Source organism: Filicampus tigris, chromosome 21 (assembly GCF_054856515.1).
Source record: "Filicampus tigris isolate MCC_2025a chromosome 21, RoL_Ftig_1.0, whole genome shotgun sequence".
In the NCBI taxonomy this organism is placed as follows: domain Eukaryota; kingdom Metazoa; phylum Chordata; class Actinopteri; order Syngnathiformes; family Syngnathidae; genus Filicampus; species Filicampus tigris.
The window spans coordinates 584,709-610,000 of NC_141237.1; the positions used below are offsets into that span (position 1 = coordinate 584,709).

General features: G+C 52.0%; 1 protein-coding gene across 6 annotated transcripts; it reads left to right on the forward strand.

The window, feature by feature from the left end:
* cyribb (CYFIP related Rac1 interactor Bb) lies at positions 1-25,085 on the forward strand. 6 transcript variants are annotated; one of them, XM_086020073.1, is made up of 12 exons: positions 1-244; positions 8,531-8,614; positions 9,273-9,394; positions 9,984-10,089; positions 12,177-12,316; positions 12,400-12,477; positions 12,727-12,830; positions 12,940-13,019; positions 13,441-13,638; positions 13,718-13,788; positions 15,039-15,156; positions 22,786-24,962. In XM_086020073.1, exons 2-12 carry the CDS (start codon positions 8,542-8,544, stop codon positions 22,791-22,793), a joined length of 1,098 nt encoding a protein of 365 aa, XP_085876199.1. In that variant the 5' UTR covers positions 1-244; positions 8,531-8,541; the 3' UTR covers positions 22,794-24,962. The 6 variants fall into 6 exon arrangements, 3 of the variants coding, with proteins under 3 accessions (XP_085876199.1, XP_085876198.1, XP_085876200.1); XM_086020072.1 differs by having other exon boundaries at positions 2-244; positions 19,056-24,962; XR_015084121.1 differs by lacking the exon at positions 22,786-24,962 and adding an exon at positions 24,977-25,085 and having other exon boundaries at positions 6-244; positions 12,727-12,843; positions 13,512-13,638.
* The last annotated feature ends 207 nt before the right edge of the window (positions 25,086-25,292 follow it).

Below are 25,292 nucleotides of genomic sequence, written 5' to 3' on the forward strand. Positions count from 1 at the left end.
TTCTGCCGATGACTCCACACTTCCACCCCTTCGAGACGCCAATTTGACCAAAACGAGCCCCCCTACTCCTATGACGTCGAGGCACCAACCCGGAAACGACGAATCGCTTTTCTTCTGCTTTGGAGCTCGCGGAGGAGCGGACGGGACCTTTTTCTTCTCTTCTTCTTCTTTTTCGCCGTCGTCTTCTTCGTGTCCCGTCCTCGTCGGAAGCGTACCGTCCACCCACCCTGCCGCCGGCGACGAGGTAAAAAAGACACAAACGACTTGAAAATGTCCACTTGTGGTGTGTTTTTTCTGTTTGTTTGTTTTCTCAAACTTGCGCGTGTCGGCCTCGCCGGGCCACCAGCTGCTATTCGTTCACCTTCGTGTAATTTCATGACCGCGGTGAGCGAAATGATGAATCACGAGCGATACATTGCGAGGCGACCTCCTCCCGCCTCGAGGCAGCTAGCATCAAAAGTCGGGGTGCGCGTCTTTTTATTTTCTTTTTTTTCCCGTAGTCACTCATTAAGCAACTTGACATGCTCAGGTTTCATTTCCCCCTTTTTTTTTTTTATTGCCTAGTCCGACACACCGCAACACACGTGACAGCATTGAGCCGGTTTCCTGTCCAGCCTGCAACAGAAAGCCCGCTAATCATTTGGCGATTACACTTTGAAACTCCACCGCGTGGTTTTGGATTAGCCTCGGCTGCTCCACTGCTGACAGCTGACACATATCGCTAAAAGTGAGGATCAGATCACAAAGAATTATGATATGTATGAATTTTGCCACGTTCTCAACAAAGTCAGTGAGGGAACTGCTGTCCTCAACTTACCAAAGGCTGGAAATAATGCTGCTGTGTGAGTGTCTTGGTGTGAGCTGTGGTTGACGGCAGCTCCCGTGTGGGCGTGCCCTCAAGAGGGCTGGGCTGCATTGGATAATCACGTGCTCTCTCAACTAATAGTTAGCCGACCACCAGGGGGCAAAAGCATACTAAATGCCTGATGAAGCTGCGTAAATAACAATGAGCAAAAGGGGTCTTCGTCGTCATCGGCATCATTTGTCTGGACTTCTTTCAGATTCAGGGAAGGTGACGTTAAACGAGAAGAGCATTTGTTCAGTTAGATGGACTCATTATAAATCCTAAAATGGTAATCCGTTCATTTAGTGCTGCTGTTTGACATAATGTTTGTTGAAGCGCTGCAAAAAAAATGCAGATGTTTTCTCTACGATGTTGATGAATAATCGGTGTCATGATATTGATGAAAATGATGAAAAGGTTTATGACTTTGGCCGTAAAGGGTGCAGCCCGAGCTGTGTTGCGTTTGTCTGCTCCGAATAAACGGCTGGCCGTCTTTTCGAGACAACTGTCAAAACGTCGCTCGCAAGCTTGATATGGGAGCGTCGTGCGCGTTTGGCCAGGCAAACAACTTGACACGAGTGTGCGGAAAAAGCATTAATAATTCAAATGTGTTAGTTGCCGTGATGGTAGCGAGAAAGCACGTGGCCCGCGTCCCGCGTGGCCTTTTCCAGTTGGAAAGCCGCTTTCACTCCGCAACGTTTGCTAAGCAACATGTTGATGATGGCGAGACTGGCTCGAATGCGAATGCGAATGCGCAGCGCCGCTTCGGCCGTCACGTGGACCGGCGTTCGGCTCCTTTCGTGTACCACCATTGAAGTGCAGTTTGGGTGCTCATAAGTGTGCGCGATCGTTGGATCGTTTGCTAGATAGACCGACTACCCGTCCGTCAAGTGCTTTGAAACACTCTCTCCTGCTGTTCAATGGACGCTTTTGACTTGTTGTGTGCTCAGGAATAAAACCTCCGTTGGCGCTGATGGACCTTTAGGCCCACTACGCTACTTTGTTGCTTATGATGGTGTTTTTTCTTTCTTTCTTTTTTATTAGGGTGGGACAAAGCACGTCTGTCTTGCTCTGGACCCCCAAAACCCCAATGAAATGCTGCCTCTTCTTTCTGCCGTTGTTGTTTCGTCTCAATCTTTGAAGAAAATGAGGCCAAACGGTCGGCGAGGGCCCCTTGGCGAAATCGGAAGCCAGTCAGAGGAAGTGTTGCATCAGAGGAAGCGGGCGTTTGTTTGTTTGTTCTCGACGCTTGACGAGGCCACGCGGCCGGCGCGTTGATCTTCCTCCGCCCCGCCGTGCGTTTGCCGGGCTTGCCGGCCAAGCGGGACCGCAGGCCACCCGCCAATTGATTGACTGGCCGAGCGGCTTGATTTCAGCTTTGCGCATGTGCTCAACTTCTGGTTCCGCTTGCTCGTGCGCTCGACTCGCTCGGCTTCTCTGTTTTGTGTGCTCGCTGAGCAATGAGTTGAAATGAAGAACAATGTGGGGGGAACACTCGAATGGGAAAATGACATTTCCTTCCTGCGAAATGTCCTTGATCCTGCCTTTGAGTTTCAGCCGTCATCATTGGGCACTCCACGATGACATCAAGTGGGATTATTTCTCCCATCACACTTGCACCCCCGTTCCTCCTTTTCGTTCCTCAACCGCTCCTCGTCGGGCTCCTCGGCATCCGCCTTTGCCGGTTGTCTCCTTGGCAACTGTTACCACGGCGCACCGGCAGCACTCCATTGGCTCGACTCGCACGTGGCGACGTTGCGGCGTCGCCGCGCCGGCCGACGGAGACGCGTTGGCCGGCCGCCGGATGAGGCGCGAGGTGACTCGGCGCTGCCCCCATCTGGAGGCGTCGCGCCCGTGCTGCTTGTCACCAAGCGAGCCACTGCAAACGTCAGAAATCAAGAAGGTTGACGAGCAAGGCGCCAGCGTTCTCCAAGTGTGCCGAACGATCTGAACTAGTGAGCAGAAAGAGCGCGCGAGTAGCTTCAGGCTTAAGGTGGTTGATGACAACCAAATGCTTTCTATGCTCTTTCACTTTTGTTAGCTTGGGCACGTTTTCGGAGCAGATTGCGCTGCGCCACCATGCAACTTTTGTTTTCGTTCTCTGCATTCCACTTTCTGTGCTTGCCAACCTTTTTCTGACAAATGCATCAATCTGAAGGGATTTGGGGCAAAAATAGTTCTGTTGCAAGGAAAATATTTGTGGGGGGTGGAATTTGTGCTCATTTGAGCAAACCTGTCAGTGTTGAGTGCGAGTGGATACTGCAAAATGTTTGTGATGCACAGCCCCAAAAATGCTTTTCAGCAACTTCACGTAAACGTTGCAGGAGCTGGTTCTCAATGTGCTGTGTGGGCGCCCTCTAGCGGTACGGCATAGAATGACTGAATGAAGTGCGCCTCATTATCAAAACAAATAGAACAGCTTTGCCTTGTTTTTGATGACCACTTGGGCTCGTAGGCTGGCTTTCGCGTTTGAATGTTGCTACTTGGAGAGACAAATATTTTTGGAGCTGCTACTTGGTGTTAAAAGTCTGAGAATCAGCATTTTCTTTTGCTCCCAATTCAAAATGGCCCAAATCAGGCATATCATCGCTGTCCTATGAAAAACATGTATGTCCGATTTTGGAATTTGTGGGGGGGGGGGGGGGGGGGGGAATCACATCAATCAGTAACGTGGAAACACCATTCACGTAAAAATAAGAAAAATGGGAAAAAAAGACAAATCACAGGACAGCGACGATATGCAGTGTCTGTGTCTCTGAAGATGTGCAATTTGCTGCCATTTTAGTCGTCAATCTTACTTTCTGGTGTGACTGTACGGATGAAGAACAAACGCGTGGGTTCCAAATCAAACGCAGGCGTTGCTGTTGGGCTCCTGAGTCGCCACCTAGGAAAGCGCCGCTGTCTCCGACCGAGTAATGTGAGGACCAGTCTGAGTGCGCCGCTCGTTATGGCCCATAAAAGCTTCTGCTCATCAATTATGAACGGCGTCGGGAAGCTTGGCGCTCACTCGCGGGCGGGCTTTCCAATTATCGATCAGTTCCTTCCTGCAGTCTCAAAGTCACCACTAGATGGCGCGCTCGTGTCACCTACTGCATTGGTTGCTGCACGTCAACACACAAGGCACCAGTACTGAACAGTGCAGTGTGTTGGTTGAGGTGGCAAATTGTGGACACGCTTGATCTGAAACACATGAAATGCAGAGATTGCTGTCTTTTCCCGGGTCACTTTGACCCGTGGCACGTTTACCGAAAACGTCAAGATCCCATTGGGAACTGACAGCAAGCGTTTGATTGCATGGGAAATGATGCTCATTTTGCCTGACTTGTCATTTATTTTCAGTAACATAATGCTGATCTCAGAATGTAATTTATAATTTGATTTCATTCATATTTTTTGGGGGTTAAGGTGGGATTTCTTTGTTTGTTAAATAGCAATTTAGGGCAATCAGGTTCCATCTGGGAGATTTTTTTCCTCCATTTTACTTTACATTTATTCGCCGATGATTTCTTTTGCTTTTCCTCCAATATCTGTCTCGACTATGACCTAGTGCACAAAACAGACAAGACTGGCAAGTCAAGTGTGGCCTATTGATTTTGTATGGCGTGTTGTGGCCCATTTTGTTTTGGACTTGGGAGCGGCCTGCCTTCACTGTGGCTTTCATCCTGCAGATGGCGCTGCGCCCTCAATAAGCCGCAACTTGCGCCTATGCCCATCAGTCGGCCGCCTTCTCCAAACTGTGCCCCACCCAAAATTCTGTTAGGGAGGGGACCCCCCCCCCCCCCCCCCACACACACACACACACACTTTGAAGTAAGCTCTTTCTTTTTTGTATCAAGAGTTGTTGGTATGCAAATGAGTTGTGTTGATAGTTGGGCGTGAGGAGATGAGTCAAGTCAAATATTCAAATGAGTCAAAAATTTGAGCCAGTCGGCCACAGACTGGGGCCTCTTCAATGATGCCCCAAGGAGGACTTGGACTTGGTCAAGGGCAAGAAAAGAATGATGCGGAGCAGGGTGGCGGTGATGGGGTGGGGGGGCGGTTGGGGCGGTCGTTACCTTCCATTTGTCGCCTTGCTGCCGCTTTGAATCATCTCACTTGAGCTTGTCTGCCTCTTGTGTGTTTTCTAGCCACGTGTCCCTGTTACCATGGTTTCCAATTTTTGGCAGGTGCCTACCTGAAAAGTGTGTTTGTGTGGAGGGGGAGGGGTTAGCTAGTATGCCCGTGCCGTTGCCATGGTGAGCACAGCTGCTGGTTTTGTCTCCTTGATTCATGTTTTGTTTTGGCACATTTTGCGCAGGCGTGGCCACGAGGTAATCGAGTTCAAAACAAGTGCCCAGCCCCCCCGACCGCCCCACCTCGCCCTGAGCCATTTTAGTCAGCTGAATGGGATTGGCAGGGGGGGGGGGGGGCTTGGCCAACCCCGACGGGTTAGCGCTCCCTCATTTTAGCGTGCGTGTGCTGCTGTCAGCGAGGTGGGGCTCCGTCCGAGCGGGCTAATGCGATGTGGCGTGTCACCCGGAGAATCTGGGTCAACTTGAACGCTGGCCGTGCCGCGCGCACACATAAAATGCGCATTTGGAACACAATCATACAAATGAATAATCATCATTTGCATTTGGACGTCTTGCCGGGGGCCACGGGAAGCTCGGGGCGCTGCTTGCCCCGTTGTTTTTCTCGCAGGGGGCACGTGGATCCTCACGCTGAAGCCCAGTAGTGGAATTTCAGCAGACCCCTCCCCCGCCCACCTTCCTCCCGTCATCCGCGCCTACTCTGCTTGCGCTTTGTCGCAGTGCTCTCTTTCAGCGCCGCCCCGCCCCCGGCCGCGTTTACGGCGGCGTGCAAGGCGATGCCACGCTGAGGTCAGGATGCTGCAGTGGGCGTGGCCTCCAAAACACAGCGCAAGCCCGCCACCGTTTCCTTGTCAGTCCACCAAAATGTCAGCAGCGTGCTGCAAAGGCACGTACCGCCAGCACCGACAGGCTGGCTGCTGCCGTCCCGTCGCATTCTGCTTACGACGAGCTGCGTCCTGTCCCGTACCTTGCAATTAGCTCGTCATCTGTCCTGTCCTATTTTTGCAGTGTCCGACCCCTCCTCGTTCTATTAGTTGCCCTGTCCTGTCCCGCCCCGCCCTTTCTTCTGTCTGCAACTCATCACGCCTTGTCCCAAGTTGTCCTGTCCCATCCTCTCGGTCGTTGTCCTAAAAGCTACTTCCTGCCCTCTTTATCCTTGCCCCCGCCACAAGCTTTTTGTAATTGTAGGAGTACCCCTTCACTCGTACGTGTTGATTCTCCAAAAGTAGAAGGAACGCAACGGCCCTAATGATCAAATGTAAAATCATTTGACAGCATTTCCTTTTTTTAATTTGAACACTCTCAGATGTTGTCTTCTTTTGAATTCAAACAAACAGAAGTGAATATGTGGCCTCTATGAAGTGAATGTTTCCCCGGCGATGTTCTCACGTAGACTTGAGGGCTTGCCGGCCGCTCTTCAAATGAAACACAATTCCCAATCAAATGTGAGCGCAATACTGCCCCGCTGCGACCTGCGTTTGTTTCGTTTTTGATTTGTTTTTTATCGCGTGACCTCATCATATGTGTTAACGTCTTGCTGGTGCTCTCAAGTCCTTCGTCCCACTACTGCACGCCGCCGCCGCTGCCCAATGAGAGAGAGGGCGGCGCAATGTTTTCAGTGGCACCCAAATTTTGAGCGCGGCTGCATGGATACAGCGAGCTGCCGGATTGATCGGTCTCAGCCAATAGCAGGCTGCACGCTCCCGCTTGTCACATTCTGCCCCCCAGCTTTGGAAGCAGTCAGCCCCCCTCCTCCTCCTCCTCCTCCTCCTCCCTGAGCGAGCACGCGATTGCTCAGTGGGGGTTCAAAACAACAACACGGAGGGAGGTGGCCAGGTCATGCACGCTGACTACATTTCGCACCTGACTTTTCCACTTGGCGCCAAGCCTGCTCAGGGATTTTGTTTGACGCCATCTTCATCCTCCTGGAAGTCTCTCCTCAGGAAGTTTGCCCTGTATGTCAAACAGTCGACAAATGAATGCATTTCAATGCACTTCTTGTGAGATTCTCTGGTGAACTTGAAAAGTGGGCCATGCCCGTCATATGACCTCCTTTCTGGGGGAGTGGCAGCAGGCCCTCAATAGATGGCGCTAGAGGACCGCACAAGCCCCTCGGTGGTGATTGGCGGCGGCCGTCGGGCGAGGTCAGCGCCGGGCCTCGAGGGCGTTGCTGACAAGCCGGCGTTGGCGCGGGCGGGCATTCAGGTCGCATTAGTGGCCGGCCCGCGAGACGAGGCTGCGCCGGGCAGGTGGGGCTTTGCAGGTGCTCTCGGAAGGAAGAAAAAAAAAAAAAAAAAAACCTTGCACGCAAGTGAAATTGTAAGGAGGGCACCCACCAAGCAATTCCATTTGCTGGAATTTAAGGTCGGGGGAGGGGGGCGTCATTTGTTGCCAGGCAGACTTGTAATGGCTCAGTTGCAATCCACCCAATTCATTTTGTGTGCCGCTCGTCCACACAAGGTGAGCTGGAGTCTCAATCCATCCCTGCTGACTCACTCATCTCATCTCGTTCATCCCAAAATGCCCGCTGAGGTGCAAAACGTGTCAACGACGACGACGACGATGATGATGATGATGATGATGGTGATGATGGAGTCGACCGCAGCTACTTTCCACAAACCGCCGTCTGCTTTCGAGGAGTCTCGTCCGCCTGCCACTTGTCGTTGTACCGCACGCAGCTGAGCTGAATGTTTGTGCGTGTGCGCATGTGTGTGTACGCTAAGCTACAGTCGCTTAGTGTGTGTCCCGCACTTAAATGTCACTTGGCTGCACCCAGCCAGCATGTACAAGTCACTCGCTGTTGTCTCCCACCGTTTTTCCCTGTAGGGAATGCACACAAGATTGAAAAGTACAAATGTTAGGAGCTATTTTTTTGGGGGGGTTAACACTATCCAAGTCTTAATTTTTTTTTGGGGGGGGGGGCAAAATGACTACATTTCGAACAAGAATATTGTCCTATTTTTCAGATTAAACAACCCCCCAAAAAGTCCATATTGAGCACAAATGGAAATCATCCGTCAAACTGTTGCCACGGTGAAGCTTTTATGAACTCTTTTCAAGACAAACTTGAGTTGCATCATCGTTCCATATACGCCGAATCTACCAAATGAACAAATCGACTGTCGTCTTTCACCAGAGTTGGATAATATTTTTTTTCCATGCGTCAGTTAACGAGCAACTCCCGAATGGAGTTTGTTTTTGGGCACATTGCTAATGGCGGGACTCTCAAAGTCAAAACTTAGCGTTCAAGAAAAGAGCTTGCTGCACTTTGCCCACCCTTGCTTTAGATGACCACTAAATGGATGTTTCTCCAAACATACACACCAGTTAAATTTAGAAAATGGCCACCTAGTTTATGTTGGATCGCGGCCCCCCACCCCCCCGCTGATCCCAAATCAAATGGTTGCCGGGTAGAAATTGAGCAAAGCGCAAAAGGCCTGTGACTGTGTTTATTTTTGGACTTTTTTTTTGGGCTTGACATCTGGTAGGCAGGAGAGCATTTGCAGGAAGTGTTTATTTTCTTTTTTGTGCGGGGGGGCAGCGGAGCATCAGGGTTCCCCAAGCACGCAAGTGTGGGTGCTGTTTTGTTGACTTATTGATCCGTCTTCTTCTCCAGCAGGTGCCAACATGGGGAACCTGCTGAAGGTGTTGACCTGCACCGACCTGGAACAGGAGCCCAATTTCTTCCTGGATTTCGAAAGTGAGTACCGGCGAGGCCGACACTCCGCCCGCCCCCCGCCCGCCCCCCCGTCCGCTATCGATCGCCCGAATACGTTAGCAACTGGTCTCGCCCGCCACGTTCTAGCTGCAGGCGCTTTCTCTCCACCTGCCAGTTTCATGTGCATGTGCGCACCGGATATCAATCGCCGTCCTCAAATAGAGAACGCGGACGGGTTCAGCTGCAGTTTCGGTAGCCTCGGGCCCAACAGTAACCCCACCCGCCCGACGTGGCTTGATCCCATCTCTGTGGAATTTTCACCCTTGGCAAGCCCTCAGATTCGGTCTTGCCTTCCAATACACACATACACACACACACACACACACACACGACTGCCCGTTATGTTCTGAATTTGTACAGAAATGTTGGCATTTGGTTTTTGGGTCAGCCAAAATATTAGGTACACCCGCGGCATCTCGTGACATCCAATACAAGAGCTGAAGCAAAAATCTCGCTTTGACAAAGTGCTCGTACGTATTGCTGTAGAAAAAGAAATGCGCAAATATAAGAGGAAAAGACCAAACTTATTTTGTAGACCAAAGGCAATTGAAATGCGCCTCCGGCAGGCGTATTCCGGTGTGCTCGACGTTGGCATGCGTGAGACGATATTGAGCAGCATCCGTGCGCATTTTGCTCGCAGACGCGCAGCCCACGGAAGGCGAACGCGAGGTGTGGCAGCAGGTGGACGTGGTGCTCAAGGACGCCGAGGCCATCCTGGACCAGCTGCAGGCCTACAAAGGCGCCGGGCGACACATCAGAGAGGTGCGCCGCCGCCGCCGCCGCCGCCCCTACACGTCACCAACGCAACACATACTGCAGAAAAAAAGGAGAAATGCACAAATATCTGATCGGAAATGAACACATTGGGGAAGTAGACAACAATATTGATGGTGGGGGGGGCGGGGGGTCAAAATCCGTCCATCCATTATCCATACCGCTTATCGTCACAAGGGTCGCGGAGAGTGCCGGAGCCTATCCCAGCTGTCGTCGAGCAGTAGGCGGGGGACACCCTGAATTGGTTGCCAGCCAATCGCAGGCAGGGCACACAGAGACAAACAAACAAACATCCGCACTCACAATCACACTTAGGGGCAATTTAGAGTGTCCAATCAACCTAGCATGCACGTTTTTGGAATGTGGGAGGAAACCGGAGTACCCGGAGAAAAGCCACGCAGGCACGGGCAGAAGATGCAAACGCCACACAGGAAGGCCGGGGCCGGAATCCAACCCACAATCTCAGAACTGTGAGGCGGGCGTGCTAACCAGTTGACCACTGTGCCGGCCAGGAGACAAAGTATTCGATTTTTCCTTCTTTTTCCTCCTTTTTTTTTTTTTTTCCCCCCTTCCCCAGGCGATCCAGAACCCCAACGACGAGGCGCTCCAGGAGCAGGCGTGGGCGGCGGTGGTCCCCCTGGTGGGGAGGCTCAAACAGTTCTACGAGTTCTCCCAGAGATTAGGTGAGGAGCCGCCCATTGACACGGTGGCCACCGTGACGTCATCGAGCAGAAACGGCGTCAATGGCGTCAATTCTTCGAGCCCGTCGCGTCCCATCCGAGCACGTGGCCTCAGTGTTTTGCACTAAAGTGCCCGTGCAACATGAAGCTGCGTGTGCACATGAGTGAAGCGGTGTTTAATTAGCATGGTTTCAAAAGGGGGGCGCTGGTGATTTTATGATGGATTTGGGGGTGGGCCAGACAGCCACAGTGGGCGGCGACAGCCTGGCGGCATTTGTTATGTAACAAAGTAGGTCATCTCACCGCCGTCGTGGCCGCTGCTCCATTTCGCTGCCTTGACTTTGGGCTCGGGGGCACGTCGTGACCTCTGGAGCGCCCCCAGCCTGATGCGGGTGGGGGGGGGGGGTACATTACTGCAGGCTGGTGCTGCAGCGCTAACCATCTCAGCGCACCTCCGACACGATATCACGGAGAGCAGCTTATGTCACTGACACAGGAGCCAAGTCAAGGAAATCCTTGACTTGCGTTTTCTGGATGAAGCAGAGCTGCTCACTTGTTTGTTTTCAATGTGGTCTCCTTTGGCTGGGCAAAGCGGGCATGCGCGATGCATACTGTGGTGGGCAAAATTGCGCGAGTGCCGTTCAAACAACGCCTTTTGTGCTCGGACTGCCCGATTTGAAGCGGATCGTTGCTTGGCAAACCTGTTGCGCCAAGTAGCACCTCCAAAAAGACCACCGCCCTCAGTCAAAAGAAGATTTCATGCCACACTTTAAACATTGACCAAAAATGTCATTCAAATGTACTGCAACTGAGTTAAAGTGAAAATTGCCCCTAAATCAATGTTTGCAATTCAACAGTTGTCAAAGATGAAATGCGACTGGCACTTTTACCGAACTTAACTGGGAAAACGGGCGAGGCCAATTTGCACAATGTTTGTGGGCGGAGCTTGGCGGTTTCCAACCGTTCAACAAAGACGACGTCATCTTTGGTCTTTGGTGAGCCGTCTCGCGTGAGGGCTTGGCGCTTGAGGGTCGGAGGTCAAGCTTTGCCCACATCGTGCTCGGCTCCTGACCGGACCTCCGTCATCTTTGCGGCGGCCTTTTCCATCGGCCGCGCACGCCGGCGGGAGCGGTCAGCCGCGCGCCGGGCCAGACTGCCGTCTGAGTCTGCCTTGCGTCCACATGAATTGTACTGTGCGGCGCGCTCTCGTCTGGCTTATGTCATTATCTGGCCAGACTGACGAGCGTCGGAGTCTCTCAATGAAAGCGCCTTACAGGCCGGGAGGTCTTTGCCCAATGTTTGTTTTGGACTAGCGTCAAGTTAGCGGCGCGGCCTTTATTTGCTGTCGGTTGTATTCCGAGAGCGGTCGGGCTGCCTTTTTGCTTCCGGTCCAAACAATGAGCGCAATCCCGCTCCGATGTTTCCTCCACCCTCGGCCCCCCTTGGATTTTTGTCGGCCAGATAATGAGTCCCACGTCTCATCTGCATCTGAGCGGGGGAAGCCTCCCTCGGCCCCTCCCTCACTGGCAACGGGCCTTGGGCGCTTTGGGCATCACCGCTGCTCTATTAACGCTTCATCTTGGGCGGGTCGCTTCGCTTGCGCTCTTTGTTATTCAGAGAGCAAATCATTGGAGGGCTTTCCCACACGCTCAAAAAACAAATCCTTTTTTCCCCCCCCCAGCTGTGCTTGTTTGCCTAAGTTCCAATTCAAATACGGTAAAATGTCAGCCCTCGAAGTCGATGGCGCATAGCAACATGAAATTTGATAGCCACGTTCATCCTGTTGCAAAGAGAGAGGAAAAAAAAAAAGCCCCTCAAGAAGCCATGCTGGAACAAGACGGCACATCTGCTCATGTACTTTGAAGCAGCTGTTTTGGGCTCATTTGGGACTTTTCTAGTTCTGGCCATTTTCAGGGGCCTTTCAAAAAAAACCCAGCCCCCATAAGCCAGTTGAACCAAGAGGAGAGCCACAAAAACGTCTCAAGAAGTCTGCCACTGTTGTTTGGAGCACTTTTGCAGGCCCACCAAAGTCAAATGATGGCCACGACATCCACAATATGTGCTTTTTGGTTCTCTTTTTTGTTGCGCAGAGGCGGCGCTGCACAGCCTGCTGGGCGCGCTGACCAACGAGACATACGACGACCCCACGCAGCACCTGGAGCGCGAGCAGGCGCTGGCCAAGCAGTTTGCCGAGATCCTGCACTTCACGCTGCGCTTCGACGAGCTCAAAGTAACAACTCCTTCCTTCCTCCGCGTCCCGCTTTGCGCGTGTTTGATTGGGATCGCTGTAATGTCGGCTCGTGTTGATCGCAGATGACGACTCCTGCCATCCAGAACGACTTCAGCTACTACAGGAGGACGCTGAGTCGCATGCGCATCAACAACCTGCCTGTAAGCGCCACTTGGTCAGCAGCTCTCCTCTCTACGAATGGCTCTTTTTCTTTGCAAAACGGGGGAGTTGTTCTCCGACGCCACCGCCCCAAAATCGGTCGCCCGCTGTCGGGAAGCAAACAGAGAGTCGGCCGTTTTGCGACTAGCCGGACGTTGTCGGGCCAGTGTTGTATTGACCTCCTAAATAAATGAACGCTCCCGTTTTGTTCCCGCACGCGTGCGTGGCCTCTTGCTACGACGCTGCGGAAGGCCGAGGGGGAGAACGAAGTCAACAACGAGCTGGCTAATCGCATATCGCTCTTCTACGCCGACGCCACGCCCATGCTCAAGACCTTGAGCGACGGCACCACCAGGTTCGTGGCGGAGGTAAGTGCTCGCAAGAGCGCGGCCTCTCCAAACAAAAGAGCGAGCCCGCGCGCGCGCGCGCACCTTTGCTCACCAAGGTTGCCTTGCCGCATGTAGAACAAGAACCTGCCAATCGAGAACACCACCGACTGCCTCAGCACCATGGCCGGCGTCTGCAAAGTCATGCTGGAAACGCCGTAAGTCAAAGCCCCGAAACGCACGCTGGCAACTTTGACAAAAGCAGCCCCCGACACCACTTGCGCAGGGAAAAAAAAAAAAAACAACACACACACACACACACGAAACGGAATGGACATTTGTGCGAAACAAAAAAAGAAAAAAAAAGTCTCCATCACACAGGAAATTGAACAGGAAATTCGGGTGAATTCCAGGCCTTGCTCGGACAAGAAATAAATGGCCTCCTTGACACCAGTTTCAGCGATAAACATGAAATTAGAGGCGCGTGTCTGTCGGAAGAAAAGGCACAACAAAGGCGAAGGACCAAAGCGGGAAATGGAAGCGTGGCATCGAAGCTTGATTTGGTTTCAGCGCTCTTAGAAAGGCCGGCCGGGATCCCGATGACGTCCCGTCGGATAATTGTGATATTTCTGTCGGGAGGTGCGCCACAACTCGAAAGAAGGCGGCGGCGGCGGCGGCATGAGCGTGTTTTGTTTTGTGTGCGCGGTCAGGGAATATCGCAGCCGCTTTGCCAGCGAGGACACGGTCTCCTTCTGCCTGCGGGTGATGGTGGGCGTCATCATCCTCTACGACTACGTCCATCCCGTCGGAGCCTTCGCCAAATCGTCAAAGATCGACGTGAGTATGAAGGGAAGCCGCCGTCCCGCCCGCCTCGCCGGCCGCCGCTAACGCTCGCGCTCGTGTTGTTGGCCTCCAGATGAAGGGCTGCATCAAGGTGCTGAAGGAGCAGCCTCCCAACACTGTGGACGGCCTCCTCAACGCTCTCAGGTAAGCGCCGGCGTCCGGCAGGTCCGAGTCGGCCCGAGTCAGAAAGGAACCACGCGCCCCCTTTTGTTAACATGCTTCCAAAATTTGCTGCGTCTCAGCGTCGTCTGCACATCGACACTCTGCGGTGGCCTCAAAATGATCACATCTCATCTGACGGCCGCGCCCCATGACCCATGTGTTTGCGTTCTTCTTCTTCTTCTTTATCATTCTTAGGCCCAAAAATAAGTTTGTTTTTTTGTTTTTTGGAGCCTTGAACATTCGTAACGTCATCCTGGTGAGCATGTGCCCCAAATGTACCCCAGGGCGTACAAAAAAGAGCCGGCGAGGCTGCTGTTTTGCTTGCCAATGGCCGTTGTCATTATCGTGAACATTTGAGTGATTTTTCCAGAAGTCTTTCAAAGACGAATGACCCGCAAACCCTCTTTGAAACATCAGGTTTGCTAGGCGTGTCTTTGAGTAGACCAGCCAAAGGAAACAAACTGTAAAACCCACGGGCCGAAAGGCAGGAGGTGCGTCCGTTTGGTTCGAAGGGTCCGTTTTCGCCTATCCTTGAAAGGCAAACGGCAGCAGCCCAAATGTTTTCCAAACATGCGGCCCCCGAAGTCTTTTTCACTTGGCGGCAAGACATTTGGTAGGGCTGAACAAGAAGGTCTCAAGAAGCCACGAAGGCACAGCTAGTCGGCCATTTTGCGTCGCTCTTCAAGATGTCCTTGATAAGAGCCGCCTCAAACGCCTCCTCGAGGTTTGCTCCCATCAGTAGAAAGTTTGAAGCGCATATTGCAACTTGACGGATGGATGACACCAAATCGTGCGTGGGGAAGGAGCACGGCGGCCAATTTGGATGACTCGTAAAAGCTGAAAAGGTTTTAACAATGCATCCCCCTCCCCCCGCCCGGTTGTACATCGCAACGTACACTTTGATAGGCGTGTCCGCCGTGAGTCGAGCCACCAAAAAGTCTGAAGAAAAGACACAGCAAGTCTGCCGTTTTGGTTCCGCGCGGCCACTTTCCGCTGCTTTTGACTTCGAGGGCGGGCCGGTGCTAGAAACGCTCTCCGATTGCTTCCGAGAAAGACGGGAAGGAATCGAATAGTCGCGGTCGCGGGTGGGCGGCCAAAGAGAGAGGCGCCGGCTTTGGCCGTTTTGCGGGAGCGGGCCGGCCGGCCGGGCTTCGCTAGCGTTGGCTCGCCCAACGTCCCGTGATGCCGGCGAGGCTCGGTCGGTCACCGCTTGTCATTTTGAATCCTCTCAGGTATACCACCAAGCATCTAAACGACGAGTCCACCAACAAGAGCATCAAGCTGATGCTGCAGTAGCCGCCCGGCACCCTGCCTGCCTGCCTGCTGCGTGCCGCCCGCCGGACACGGAATGTAGGCTTTTTTGTTTTTGTTTTTTGTTTTTTTTTTTTGTTTTTTTGTCCTTCTTCTTTTTCAAAGAGAAGAAGAGCTGCAGCTCCGCCCTCTTTTGGTCATGCAAAGTGCTACTGCCGCCATGAACGTCTTTTTGTGTCGCTGAACTCCATTGTGAGTGAGCCATGCAACAGTTGCAGCTAACGCAAGCGTCGTTGCTGCTGCTGCCGCCATTTTTTTTTTAATTTGAAAAAAGGAAGACGCGTCTTTTCCTTCTTTTTGAGGGACGGACGAGAGCGAATGCTTGGACTTGAACACAATTTCAAAGAGAGAGAACTATATGGAGAAGTATATCTTATTTTTGTTTGATTTTGTTATTTAATACGACGACGTGTGCATGATGATTGCGTTTTTTGTTGTTGTGTCTATTTAATAAGGAGCGGCGTTTGGGTTGAGCTTGACTGCTGTGTTGCGTGCGTGTCAAATGTCTGCTGTCTGTCTGTGGTCCAAACGGTACTTGAGGCAATCAAATTGAAGAGTACCCTTTCCGATTTGGAGTCATTTGCGCATGATGAACCTTTCTTTTCAGGGTTGCGTTTTGTTTTTGCCGACTTTTAAAACTGTGATGTGTGCAAAAAAATCAAGTGAGAAGTGAGACTGTAAGTCAGTGGAGGAATTAAAAGGTGGACGCTTGTTCTTTTTTACAACAATCATTGTTGGGGCTTTTGCGTTTTTGTCCCCGCAAGGGAAAACAACATTTTGTGATTTCTCATACGAGTGCAATTTTGCGTGCGGCAAGCACAAAGCTTGTTGCTTTAAAGTTGCCAAGTCGTTGGGACCATTGGCGCAGGTCCTTCGCGGGAAACTTTGCTCGCCATATCTACCATGAGCGGAGCCACCAAAACGTCCGGTGCGATGACGTGACTTGTTTTGAGCATTTCCGCAGGCCCCGAAGCCAGTTTGACTGTGGGCGGACCCACAAAAACGTGCGGAGCAGCCGTGCCTGAAAAGACGCGACAAGTCTGCACCTTTGAGTTTGAAACAACCGTTGTGGCACATTTCCTTCAAAGGAGAATTTGTCCAAGAGATTTTGTCGACGCTCTTCAATCTGAGCTGCGCAAGCATTTTCCCTCCCATTTGCCCCCCCCCCCCCCCTCTGAAGAACGTGGATGGGCGTGGCCCACTGCAGCATCCCTGCACACACACGCACTGAGGAGAGGAAGGAGGAAATGTCATCCGTGTTGAATTGCACGTCCTTCGGGGGACACACTTGTGTTGCCTTACCAACTTGTCTTGTCATTGCCACTATGCCGTCTTTTTGCCCGACCGTCGTCGATGAGCTTAACCGTACAATTTGGACGTGGTTATGACCGTTCGGGGTGGGGGGGGGACAAACAAAAAAAACACTCTTTACCCAAAGAAGGCCAGATTGGAAGAAATGAGTCCAACACTGGCCTTCAACTGCAGCTTCCAAATTATGCTGCTTGTGAATCTGGACACCCCCCGTCCAGCTGGGAATGCCGCATTTGAAGGATTGGGACGGAATTCGTCAGGCGCTGTGACCTTATTGGCTTTCAAACGCCGCCTCCGCCAATCACTTTGGACTTGCTGATCCTTCGTTCTTCAACTTTGAGTACGAGGAGAGTGCATTTGAAGGACTGGGACAGCCTTTGCCTGGCATCAGCCTTCAAATGTAGCCTCCGAAACAAAAAAATAGACTCAGAAGCCTCCAACCTGCGATTTAGCACGTCTCTACCTACAAACATTTTTAAGGAGCTTTCTGACCGGGATAGAATTGGCCTTCAAATGCAGCCTCCTAAAGCGACAGTAAATGCAAATGGAAAGAAAATGGTGTGCCTCCGCCATATTGGCTCCAAGGAGGCTGCATTTGATGGAGTTTTTTGGGTGGCCTTCTTCAAGCTGCGACGGTGACATTTTCCACAAAGCGTCGCTCTGTTTTGTCAGGATGAAGACGTTGCTTCCGCATTGTCGCTTCCTTCCCAGCAAAAACGTGAAAAAAAGCCGACGGCCTCCGTCTGCCCGTCGACCGCCAACACGTTGGCTCATCCGTCTGCTGGGGGGGCGAGACAAGTTAGCTTTTCTCGGAAACGCAACTGTCGTCCCCCCTGCCCCCAAAACCACCTCCCACATACACACAGATGCAGAACACCCGCCCCCACCCCTCCCCCGAATCCCACTTCCTTCTGCACGTTGCTTTAATCGGGGAGTCTTAGTTAATCAGTCATGTCAAAAGAGTAACGGCTCTCGCGGTGGTGGTGGGGGCGGCGGGGGTGTTCCAACGGGGCTTGCTCCGTTTTTCTGAGGGCCTCTGCAGGAAGTCCGAGTCAGTGAAAGTGTTGCTACACTTGACCGACACTTCCTCTAAACTCATCCACTCGCCGCAGCCCCCCCCAAAAAAAGAATAACATACACAACTGAATGCTGCCTTTGTTTCTGGAGCTTTCCACAGACATTTGCTTTGCTTTTATTCATGGCGCATTTAATATGGGCACAATAAACACAATCGGACAAAATATTCACACATGAAATAGTTACTGAAACAAAAAAAAATACAAAACAAAAGTCCTACTTGAAAAAAGTGTCATAGAAAATAACAAAATACAAAAGTTTGCATAGAACCAAAACTAAAGTAAAAGGGAAACATACAAAATAAAGTACAAGCTGAAAATGGAGGACAAAATATTAAAATGGAATCAAATTAAAAATACAAATTGAAAAAAATAAAAATAAAATAGGAACTCACAGCAAAAAAGATGCCAAAACCACAGATTGTACATTGTGACAAAGTAACTACATAGGGAAAAAGTGACTTGTCATTTTTTGAATTAAAAATACAAAATAATTAAAAATACATCACGCCAGTGGATTGTTTCTATTGCAATAGGCAAAGAGCACCTCGGAACTGAAATCAGCAGAATTCTTGCATTCAAATTAGGATTACGAAAATCAAATCAAACAATAAGGCAAGATGATAACATTGACGCCAATCATCTACCGAAACGGAAATGGACTCTGTCACACTGACACGCGCCCCCCAACCCCCCTTCAACTGTAGCTTCCGCTGCCGCTACGCGCTTACTTGCACTGTCACGTGAGCAGACAAAGGATTTTTTTTTCCATCTAAATCCAATGTCAGAACTGTTTGTGACACTTTGCCCCCCTTTGCCATCAGTTTTGTGTGTGTGGGGGGGGGGTGCGTGTGTAAAAGCCGAGCGGCGGGCAGGTCGGAGAGCCTCAAGCAGACGTGTCCGGTACTGCCAAGTCATGGTTCCTCATAGCATCCGCAGTCAAGTGCGCGCGTGTCGGCTGCCTGGCTCATGAGACAAGCGGGATCAAGTCAAGTCAAAAGCAACCTTTGGCCTCATGAAGCCATTTGCTCTGCCTCCAGTCCAATGTGCTGGCTATCAGCCAACAATGGCAGCTGACGCCGATTTGCGTGCTGCCATCGTTGGCCCATTCCTTCGAGCCGGCCGCATGGGAAAAGACGTAAAGAGACGTCACCGTTCCAAGCGCGGCTCGGCTCCTGCTTGTATTGTGGCCGCGTCGAGCCCAGATGTGGCGCGAGCGTGACTAGGCTCACTTGGCGGCCATGCCGCTTGCTTGCTTGCTTGCTTGCTAGCTAGCGTGTGACGGGAACGATTCGGATTGAGAATCAGCCGCTCTTTTCTGACCGCGGATTGTAAGGCGTTTGCTTTCAGCTCATTTGGAGATTGCGCTGACGCTGGCTCGACCGCGGCCGAGTAGCACGGCACGGACACGATGCCGCATCCAAAAGCCAAAAGGGCACCAAAGGCACGGCTAGCGACATCTTTTGCTAGTTTGTGGGCTGGCCGTGGCCAACGCCTCGCTCCGCCGCTGACTACACTTGTGTGTGTGTGTGTGTGTGTGTGTGCGCGCAGGGGACCCGTGATGCTTTTTTAACCCACAAGATGGCAAGAAAAAGATCTGAAGTGGTGCCATCGGGAGGTCATGCACACAAATGTGCTTGCTTGGCTGACGACGCTTTTTGGTCTCCTTGGTGGCGTCCTTGAGGAAGGCCGCACGGCAGCGCCTAGCCGACAAGCGCCCCCTCCCCTCCCCTCCCCTCCCCTCCCCTCCCCTCCCTGCTGGCTGTGCCGCAGGCCTGCAGGTGGAGCAGCAGCATCACCTTTTGACTGCCGGATGCTGACGGGAGCGTTTTTCACGAGCGAGCAAGTGGAGGAGGAGAGAAAGTGCCGCCTCAGCTCCTTGGGCGAAGTCCGTGGAGACGCAGTGAAATCAAGCAGACGCCGCCGTCACGCATCACCTTGCTTGCTAGCGTGCCAGTTAGCACAACGGCACCGTGGCCAAATGCACTTCAGCCTTCCAACGGGGCCCAAACGCAAACGACGCTCGCTCCTTCGTGAGGAGGCAAAGCGGCCGGCCTCGGAAAAATACCAAAACATTTTGCCATTTGTTTACCGCAATGTAAAATGCATTTGAAAAAGAACAATTTCCCCAAAAGCAAAGCAAACCCCGCAACTTGCGACTATTCCTTTTGTGCCTGGTGGTTGCTCACGGTGCTAAATTTGCAGCCTTGCGCTCTTTGGCACCCGGCTGCACCCTCCCGGCACTGCACCCCCCCCCCCCCCCCCCCCCGGCTCATCATCAGCACCAGCGAATAAATAATGCAGCAGGCCTCCTCCTGCACGCCGCATGTTTTATTCACGGCAGAGACCTCGCGGACGCGCGCGTGCTGATGTGCCGGGTGACCGACCGCCCGCCGTGCCCGTGGCCAGGCCACGGTGTCGTTTGTTTGTCCGTCAACGGTCGCGTTGCTGGCGGCCTAATCTAAGCAGATAGCGCCTAACGCTCGTTGCTGCGGGAGCCGGCACAACCGCCCGCCCCCCCGCCAAAGTTGGCTGCGCGCTCGTGATAATGCGCTCAAGCTCTCTTCCATAGCACTTTTGGGCCGCTCGCTTTGTTGTTGTCTTGAGCGGCACTTGAGGACTTGCCGTTCGCCTTGAGCGCTTCCACATTGGAAGCCACTCAAAAGAAGCCCTTTGGCCTCTTGGAGACAAATTGGAGGGCTGCTACCCGCCGTTGTTCTCGGAATCCATTCGTCGTAACGTCGGCTTCAAAAATGGCCCGTCGCTCGAAACTGGCACCGCAGAACGAGTAGACGTCGATGCGGTTCCTGGTTTGGTCCAAAAATCGGCAGCAAGTTTGGAAATGTCTTCTTTTCAAAACAAAGCTCATCAGGTTGCTTTTGTGGAGGACAAGAGAACTTGGAGGCGGGGTTCGGTTTAACCCAGGGTGAAAAAAACGCCTGCTGGGGCCCTCCTCGTCTTCATCACCCTCTTCCTCATCTCCGTCATGCTGTTGCTAGGAGACAGTGGCTTGCAAAGTGTGCGTTTGACAACCGCTGCGCCTGCCGTCACAGACGCAAGCGGAAATGTCGTTTGGGGGTCAGGTCAACTCCTCAAGGGCTGGGGGGAAAAAGTCCTTTCGCTTGTGTGCGTCTTTGTTGTTAGCCTAGCGTAAAGGGATGGTTAAGGACCACACGTTGCAATCCAGCATCAAACCGGGAGTGCGGTGCGGTTGAGCGTTAGCTCGGCAAAGATGCGATGCACCAGGTGTGCATGGACGCACCGGTAAAAAAAAAAATGCTAGCAAGGCGTCGTTTCATGTCGGGAAGAGGAGTGAGCGTTCAAATATTCATGTTTGTCTTTTCTTCACACTCAGGGGGCGAAAAGTTGTCATGCGGCCCATTTATTGCCAGTGCGCATGTCAGCTTGTCGTTTTCGGTCTTCCTCGAAGGTCTTGGTTTGATCTGCGTCCGAAAAAGCAGAAAGCAGGCCACCGGCTTTGGCTTCATCGGATCAGCTTTTTTCCTTTTTTTTTTTTTTTTGTTTCTCTTGCCCTCCCCCCAGTGGTCTGCTCTTTGGGCCACTCGAAAGGCACTTTTGCTGCTCACAAAATGAAACGGGCGCTTAGTGCAAACAGAAGCGAAGCGCAATGAGTGCCTTGGGTGCGGCCCCTCGCACCTGCGACGCATTTTCCACCTTCGGGCGGCCACTGAGCGCTAAGGCCGCATCGTGGCCGTCTACGCGGCTACGTGCGTATGACAACGTTGATACTTGAGCGCTAGTCTCGCTATCGCCGCAATAGATTCCCAAAGCAAAATGCGGACTGTCGTGCTGAGCAGAGTTGTGTTGGCTCGGTCCGTCCTGCAAAATGGATAGCCCAAGATTGTCTTTTTGGGGGGACTGATATCGTATTGCGGGACAAATGATTGATATTTCGTCTGTCGCTGCGCCGTCACGTCGCAAAGTCGAGCGTTGGGTGGGTCGATCGAGGAATACGCTTGCGCCCGACTCAAATCGATGCCTGAGGCAAAATATCGACATTTGAACCGCCACCGTTCTGTGCTGCAGCAAATGCGGCCGGGCGGGGGTCAGTACTAAGTGGCACTTGGGACCTAATATTGATATTTGATCTGTTATCGATTATGCGTACGCAGTCTGGATGTTTGTACTCTTATGAGCTCTAATGTTGCAAAGCAGCTTGTTGTCTTTGGGTGGATCGATACGCAAAATATCCATACTCCGATACAGGCCTTCTCGATACCGCAAGCAAAACATTTTGTACTCTCGTGCGGCCGAGTAACGTTGGGTAGGTCAAATTCCTCCGTCGTTGCTCTGTATTATGGAAAATTGGGGCGGTTGGTTGCGCGCCGAAATAGAGCCATACCTCGGTGTCCTGATATCGGATCGCAGGACGAAATGGCAGTATTTGAGCTGTTATTGTTTTCTAATGCTGCAAAGTACTGTTGATTGCTTAACCGCCGTTAACATTTTGACAACAATGCCTCTTCTTTTGATACTCCAATGGATTGGTGACACAGAAATGTTTGGGTTCTGGAACACAAAGGCTGCAAAGTAGCATTCAGTGGCCTTGCAGACAACGGGAGCGATACTGAAGGCAAAATCTCGACGGTCCGATACCACTCGCGCCGATACCGGAATTGATTCTCTGTCAAAATCTTGACACCTGATCACTTATTGCGCTGTAATGCTGCAATTGAATTTCCTTTCAAGGCTCAACTGTACACTTGCGTCTTGGTCTGGAATTTCGCACGGTTGTTCATTTCGAACGAGAGCCCAACGACCACTCGGCATTGCGGGACGCGACAGGACGCCGTTGATCTCGGGGCCTGCCGTATTCTAGCCACGCGTTGATTTACGGCGTGCGGCTTAAACGGGACACCGCGCGCTTTGCGGCGCGGGGGGGGGGCGGGGGCGCATGCCCTTCCATAAATACCTGTAAACACGGGTCGCTAGTGTGAAAACAGGTGTCAACTTGGCGGCTGAACAAGACTGTCGATACGTACGCCGCCAATGTGTGTGTTTGCGGACAAGTAGGCAGAGGCCCTTCTTGCTTTTCCAAATCTGGAGCTGGTGTGCAAAAACAACTCGAGCTTTCTTGGGGGCTCTCACAGTGGACCCCCGTTGGGACCGCCCCGTCAAGAGTGAAATGCTGCGTATAATCATAATTGCAGTGGGGGGAAAAACAATAACGCCCAAAATTCTTGAATAAGTGAGGATAAACCACGGAAAACATTTGCAGCATGTAAAAATTGCATTTCAGTTTCTTGTCTGATATTTCCAGGCCATTAGTTTGCTGATCTTCACCATGCAAGTGGGAAAGTCTGAATTTGAGAAGGTGGCCTTCGTGGGGGCCAAGCCCAGCCAAGGCCTGCCTGGCCGGCTGCCTGGCGGGCGGGCGGTGCCGCACATCAACGCCGCAACACCAGCGTGCCGCCACGAGGAAAGGTTTGTCCGGCACGTGTGACGCCGGCCACGCCTGGCGGGAAGCGCCAAAGGCAAAAAGGCCCTTCGGCCACCGATTGTGTCTAGCGGGCCGCGCGGATCTCGAGACGCTTCGACGCTACGATGAAAGTTATTTTGGGTTCGGGAATCTGAGATTGCCGCGCTCGGATTTCGCCCCTCGGTGGGTCAAAGCCTTGTCGTTTGCTCGTCACAGGACGTGCTCGTCTGTCCCCAACAGTTGCTGCAAACAAAAGACTTTTTTTTTTTTTGTGCAAGTGAAAATACATTTTGTCATATTTTCACTTCCACAACCGACAGTTGATTTTTTTTCCCCACTTGGGCTCCTGGCTTTGAATGTCGCATGATGTATTTAGCCCATAAAATCAATGATTTTACACACACGAGGCCACGAAGTCCGCGCGATATGATGAGTACCGCTTTATTTCGCATCTCCGGTTGTTTTTGTGGGCTTTCTCTTTTGGAAGCTTCCACACGAGGTCAGCGGGCGGCCACGGTACAACTTGTCCCCTGGTTTGCATGACATCAGCGCAGCCCCAACCCCCAGCCCACCCCCTCCCGAAACGCGGCACACATGACGATCCGCACATTGGCGCGGACGCAGCACTTTTGAAAATCCCCAACGAGATTAGCGCCGCGACGGGCTGTCGGGCCCCCCGCCAAAGCGACGGAATGCGACACGTTTACTCGCTTGTCTTTTTTAGGACAGGATGAGCGCACGCGTTCAGATTAGCGTCACCGATACGAGTTGGACACGGCTGTGAATAAAATGCGCCACCACCCAACCTGCTGGAAAAAGAAACCCCCAAAAATGGCACGAGTTTGACGATGTAAGCGTTTTTGTTTTGACGGGGGATAAGACGCCCTGCAAAATACATGGCGTGATACTTGAAACGTGTGATGGTAAACGAGCACGTTTGCGACCCTCCCGCCCCCCATGTAATTCATTATGCAAGCAGATAAAAGCCCATCTTGAGCATACACTGGTGCCTCGAGACACGAGTGAGCCAACTTGCTGGAAATTGTTTGTTTTTTTTGCTTTGACTCGAGAGTGCATACGAGCACTGTAAGGTGGCAGTGAGCTCAGAGCACATAAAGTAGTCAACAATCCGACCTGTAGACAGACAAGAAAAGAGTAGTCGCTCATATATTCTTTATCTTTTGCATAGAACAACTCCTATTTGTGTCGGATGCCCGAATGATCAGGATATCCGTCCGTGTTTCTTATACTACTGCCCCCTGATGGCCACCGGAGGAACATCACCATGGCCACTCAATTGATGCGCTGTGACAAAAAGGCCTTCATGTCAAACGTGTTGAGCGCTAGCAAGCTGTATTTAAATGAGTTCATGTGCCACTAGAGGGAGCCCAGGCGGCAATATTAGTAGCACACGCCGGTCCTTAAAACCGAGGTGCCTGCCTGCCTGCCTGTGATTTTGGGGGTCCTCTTGGCTTTCACAGAAACAGTCCTTGACGCGGCCGTTGATTCGGGGGAGGCTGGAAATCCTTTTTTGTTGAGGTTGGAAAAAGGTACTCCCTGCTTCCTCGAAAACCTCCAAAAGTCTTCCCAGGGCACTTTTGGGAGAGGCATTTGCTACTTGCGATACTGCTGACTATGCTTGCCGCACGTGACATTCTTCCCTGTGTCTACTATTTGTAGCGTGCATGCTATACGCGGCCCTGTTTGGGTGTTCTTACTCGCTCGGCGCTTATCTAGAGACGCTTTTTTTGCTCCATACAACGGCGCAGACCTTGTATTCCTAAAAATGAGACTACCGTTTCATCTTGTAAGCAACTGTGACAGCAAGCACGCAGTTTGAAAAAGCAAAAGCAAACAAAACGGTAGAATGAATCAGTTAAAATTAGAAAGTTGTTTGGCTAAATTCACGCAGTCCCCCACCCCACAAAAATGGAGGGAGGTCTGCTTTTGTTTGAACTATTCAATTGCTGCTAATTCTTGTTTGCATAACAGTCAGTAAGTATTGTTGTTGCTTTGTTTTTATCCTTCATAGCGCTAGTGATACACGTTGACAACCACTGTGCGGTTGTGTTTGACTTCCGAGCGAGCGAGCGAGCGCAACGGACGGAGCCGAGCGGGTGGTTGCTGTGTCACGCTGTCCCGAGCGGCTTCAGAGGTGAGCCGAAGAGCCGCGTCGTCCCTGCAAATCAAAGTCCACCAATTGTCCCGTCAGTCCACTTTGAATTACGGCGCCCCTACGAGACGCTGATTACGGATGGAAAATCAAATTAGCAATGCTGCCGTGCACGCGACACCAAACGTAATGAAGGCAACAAAGGATTGCAAAGATGAAACGTGTCCAACAAAAG

What these genes read in the sequence shown, in the direction of transcription:
- cyribb (XM_086020072.1), top strand. Translation starts at nt 8,542, where the DNA reads ATGGGGAACCTGCTGAAGGTGTTGACCTGCACCGACCTGGAACAGGAG. An exon ending in TTTCTTCCTGGATTTCGAAA is followed by an intron (nt 8,615 to 9,272) that starts GTGAGTACCGGC and finishes TTTTGCTCGCAG; the next exon opens with ACGCGCAGCCCACGGAAGGC. An exon ending in AAAGTCATGCTGGAAACGCC is followed by an intron (nt 13,020 to 13,440) that starts GTAAGTCAAAGC and finishes TTCTGTCGGGAG; the next exon opens with GTGCGCCACAACTCGAAAGA.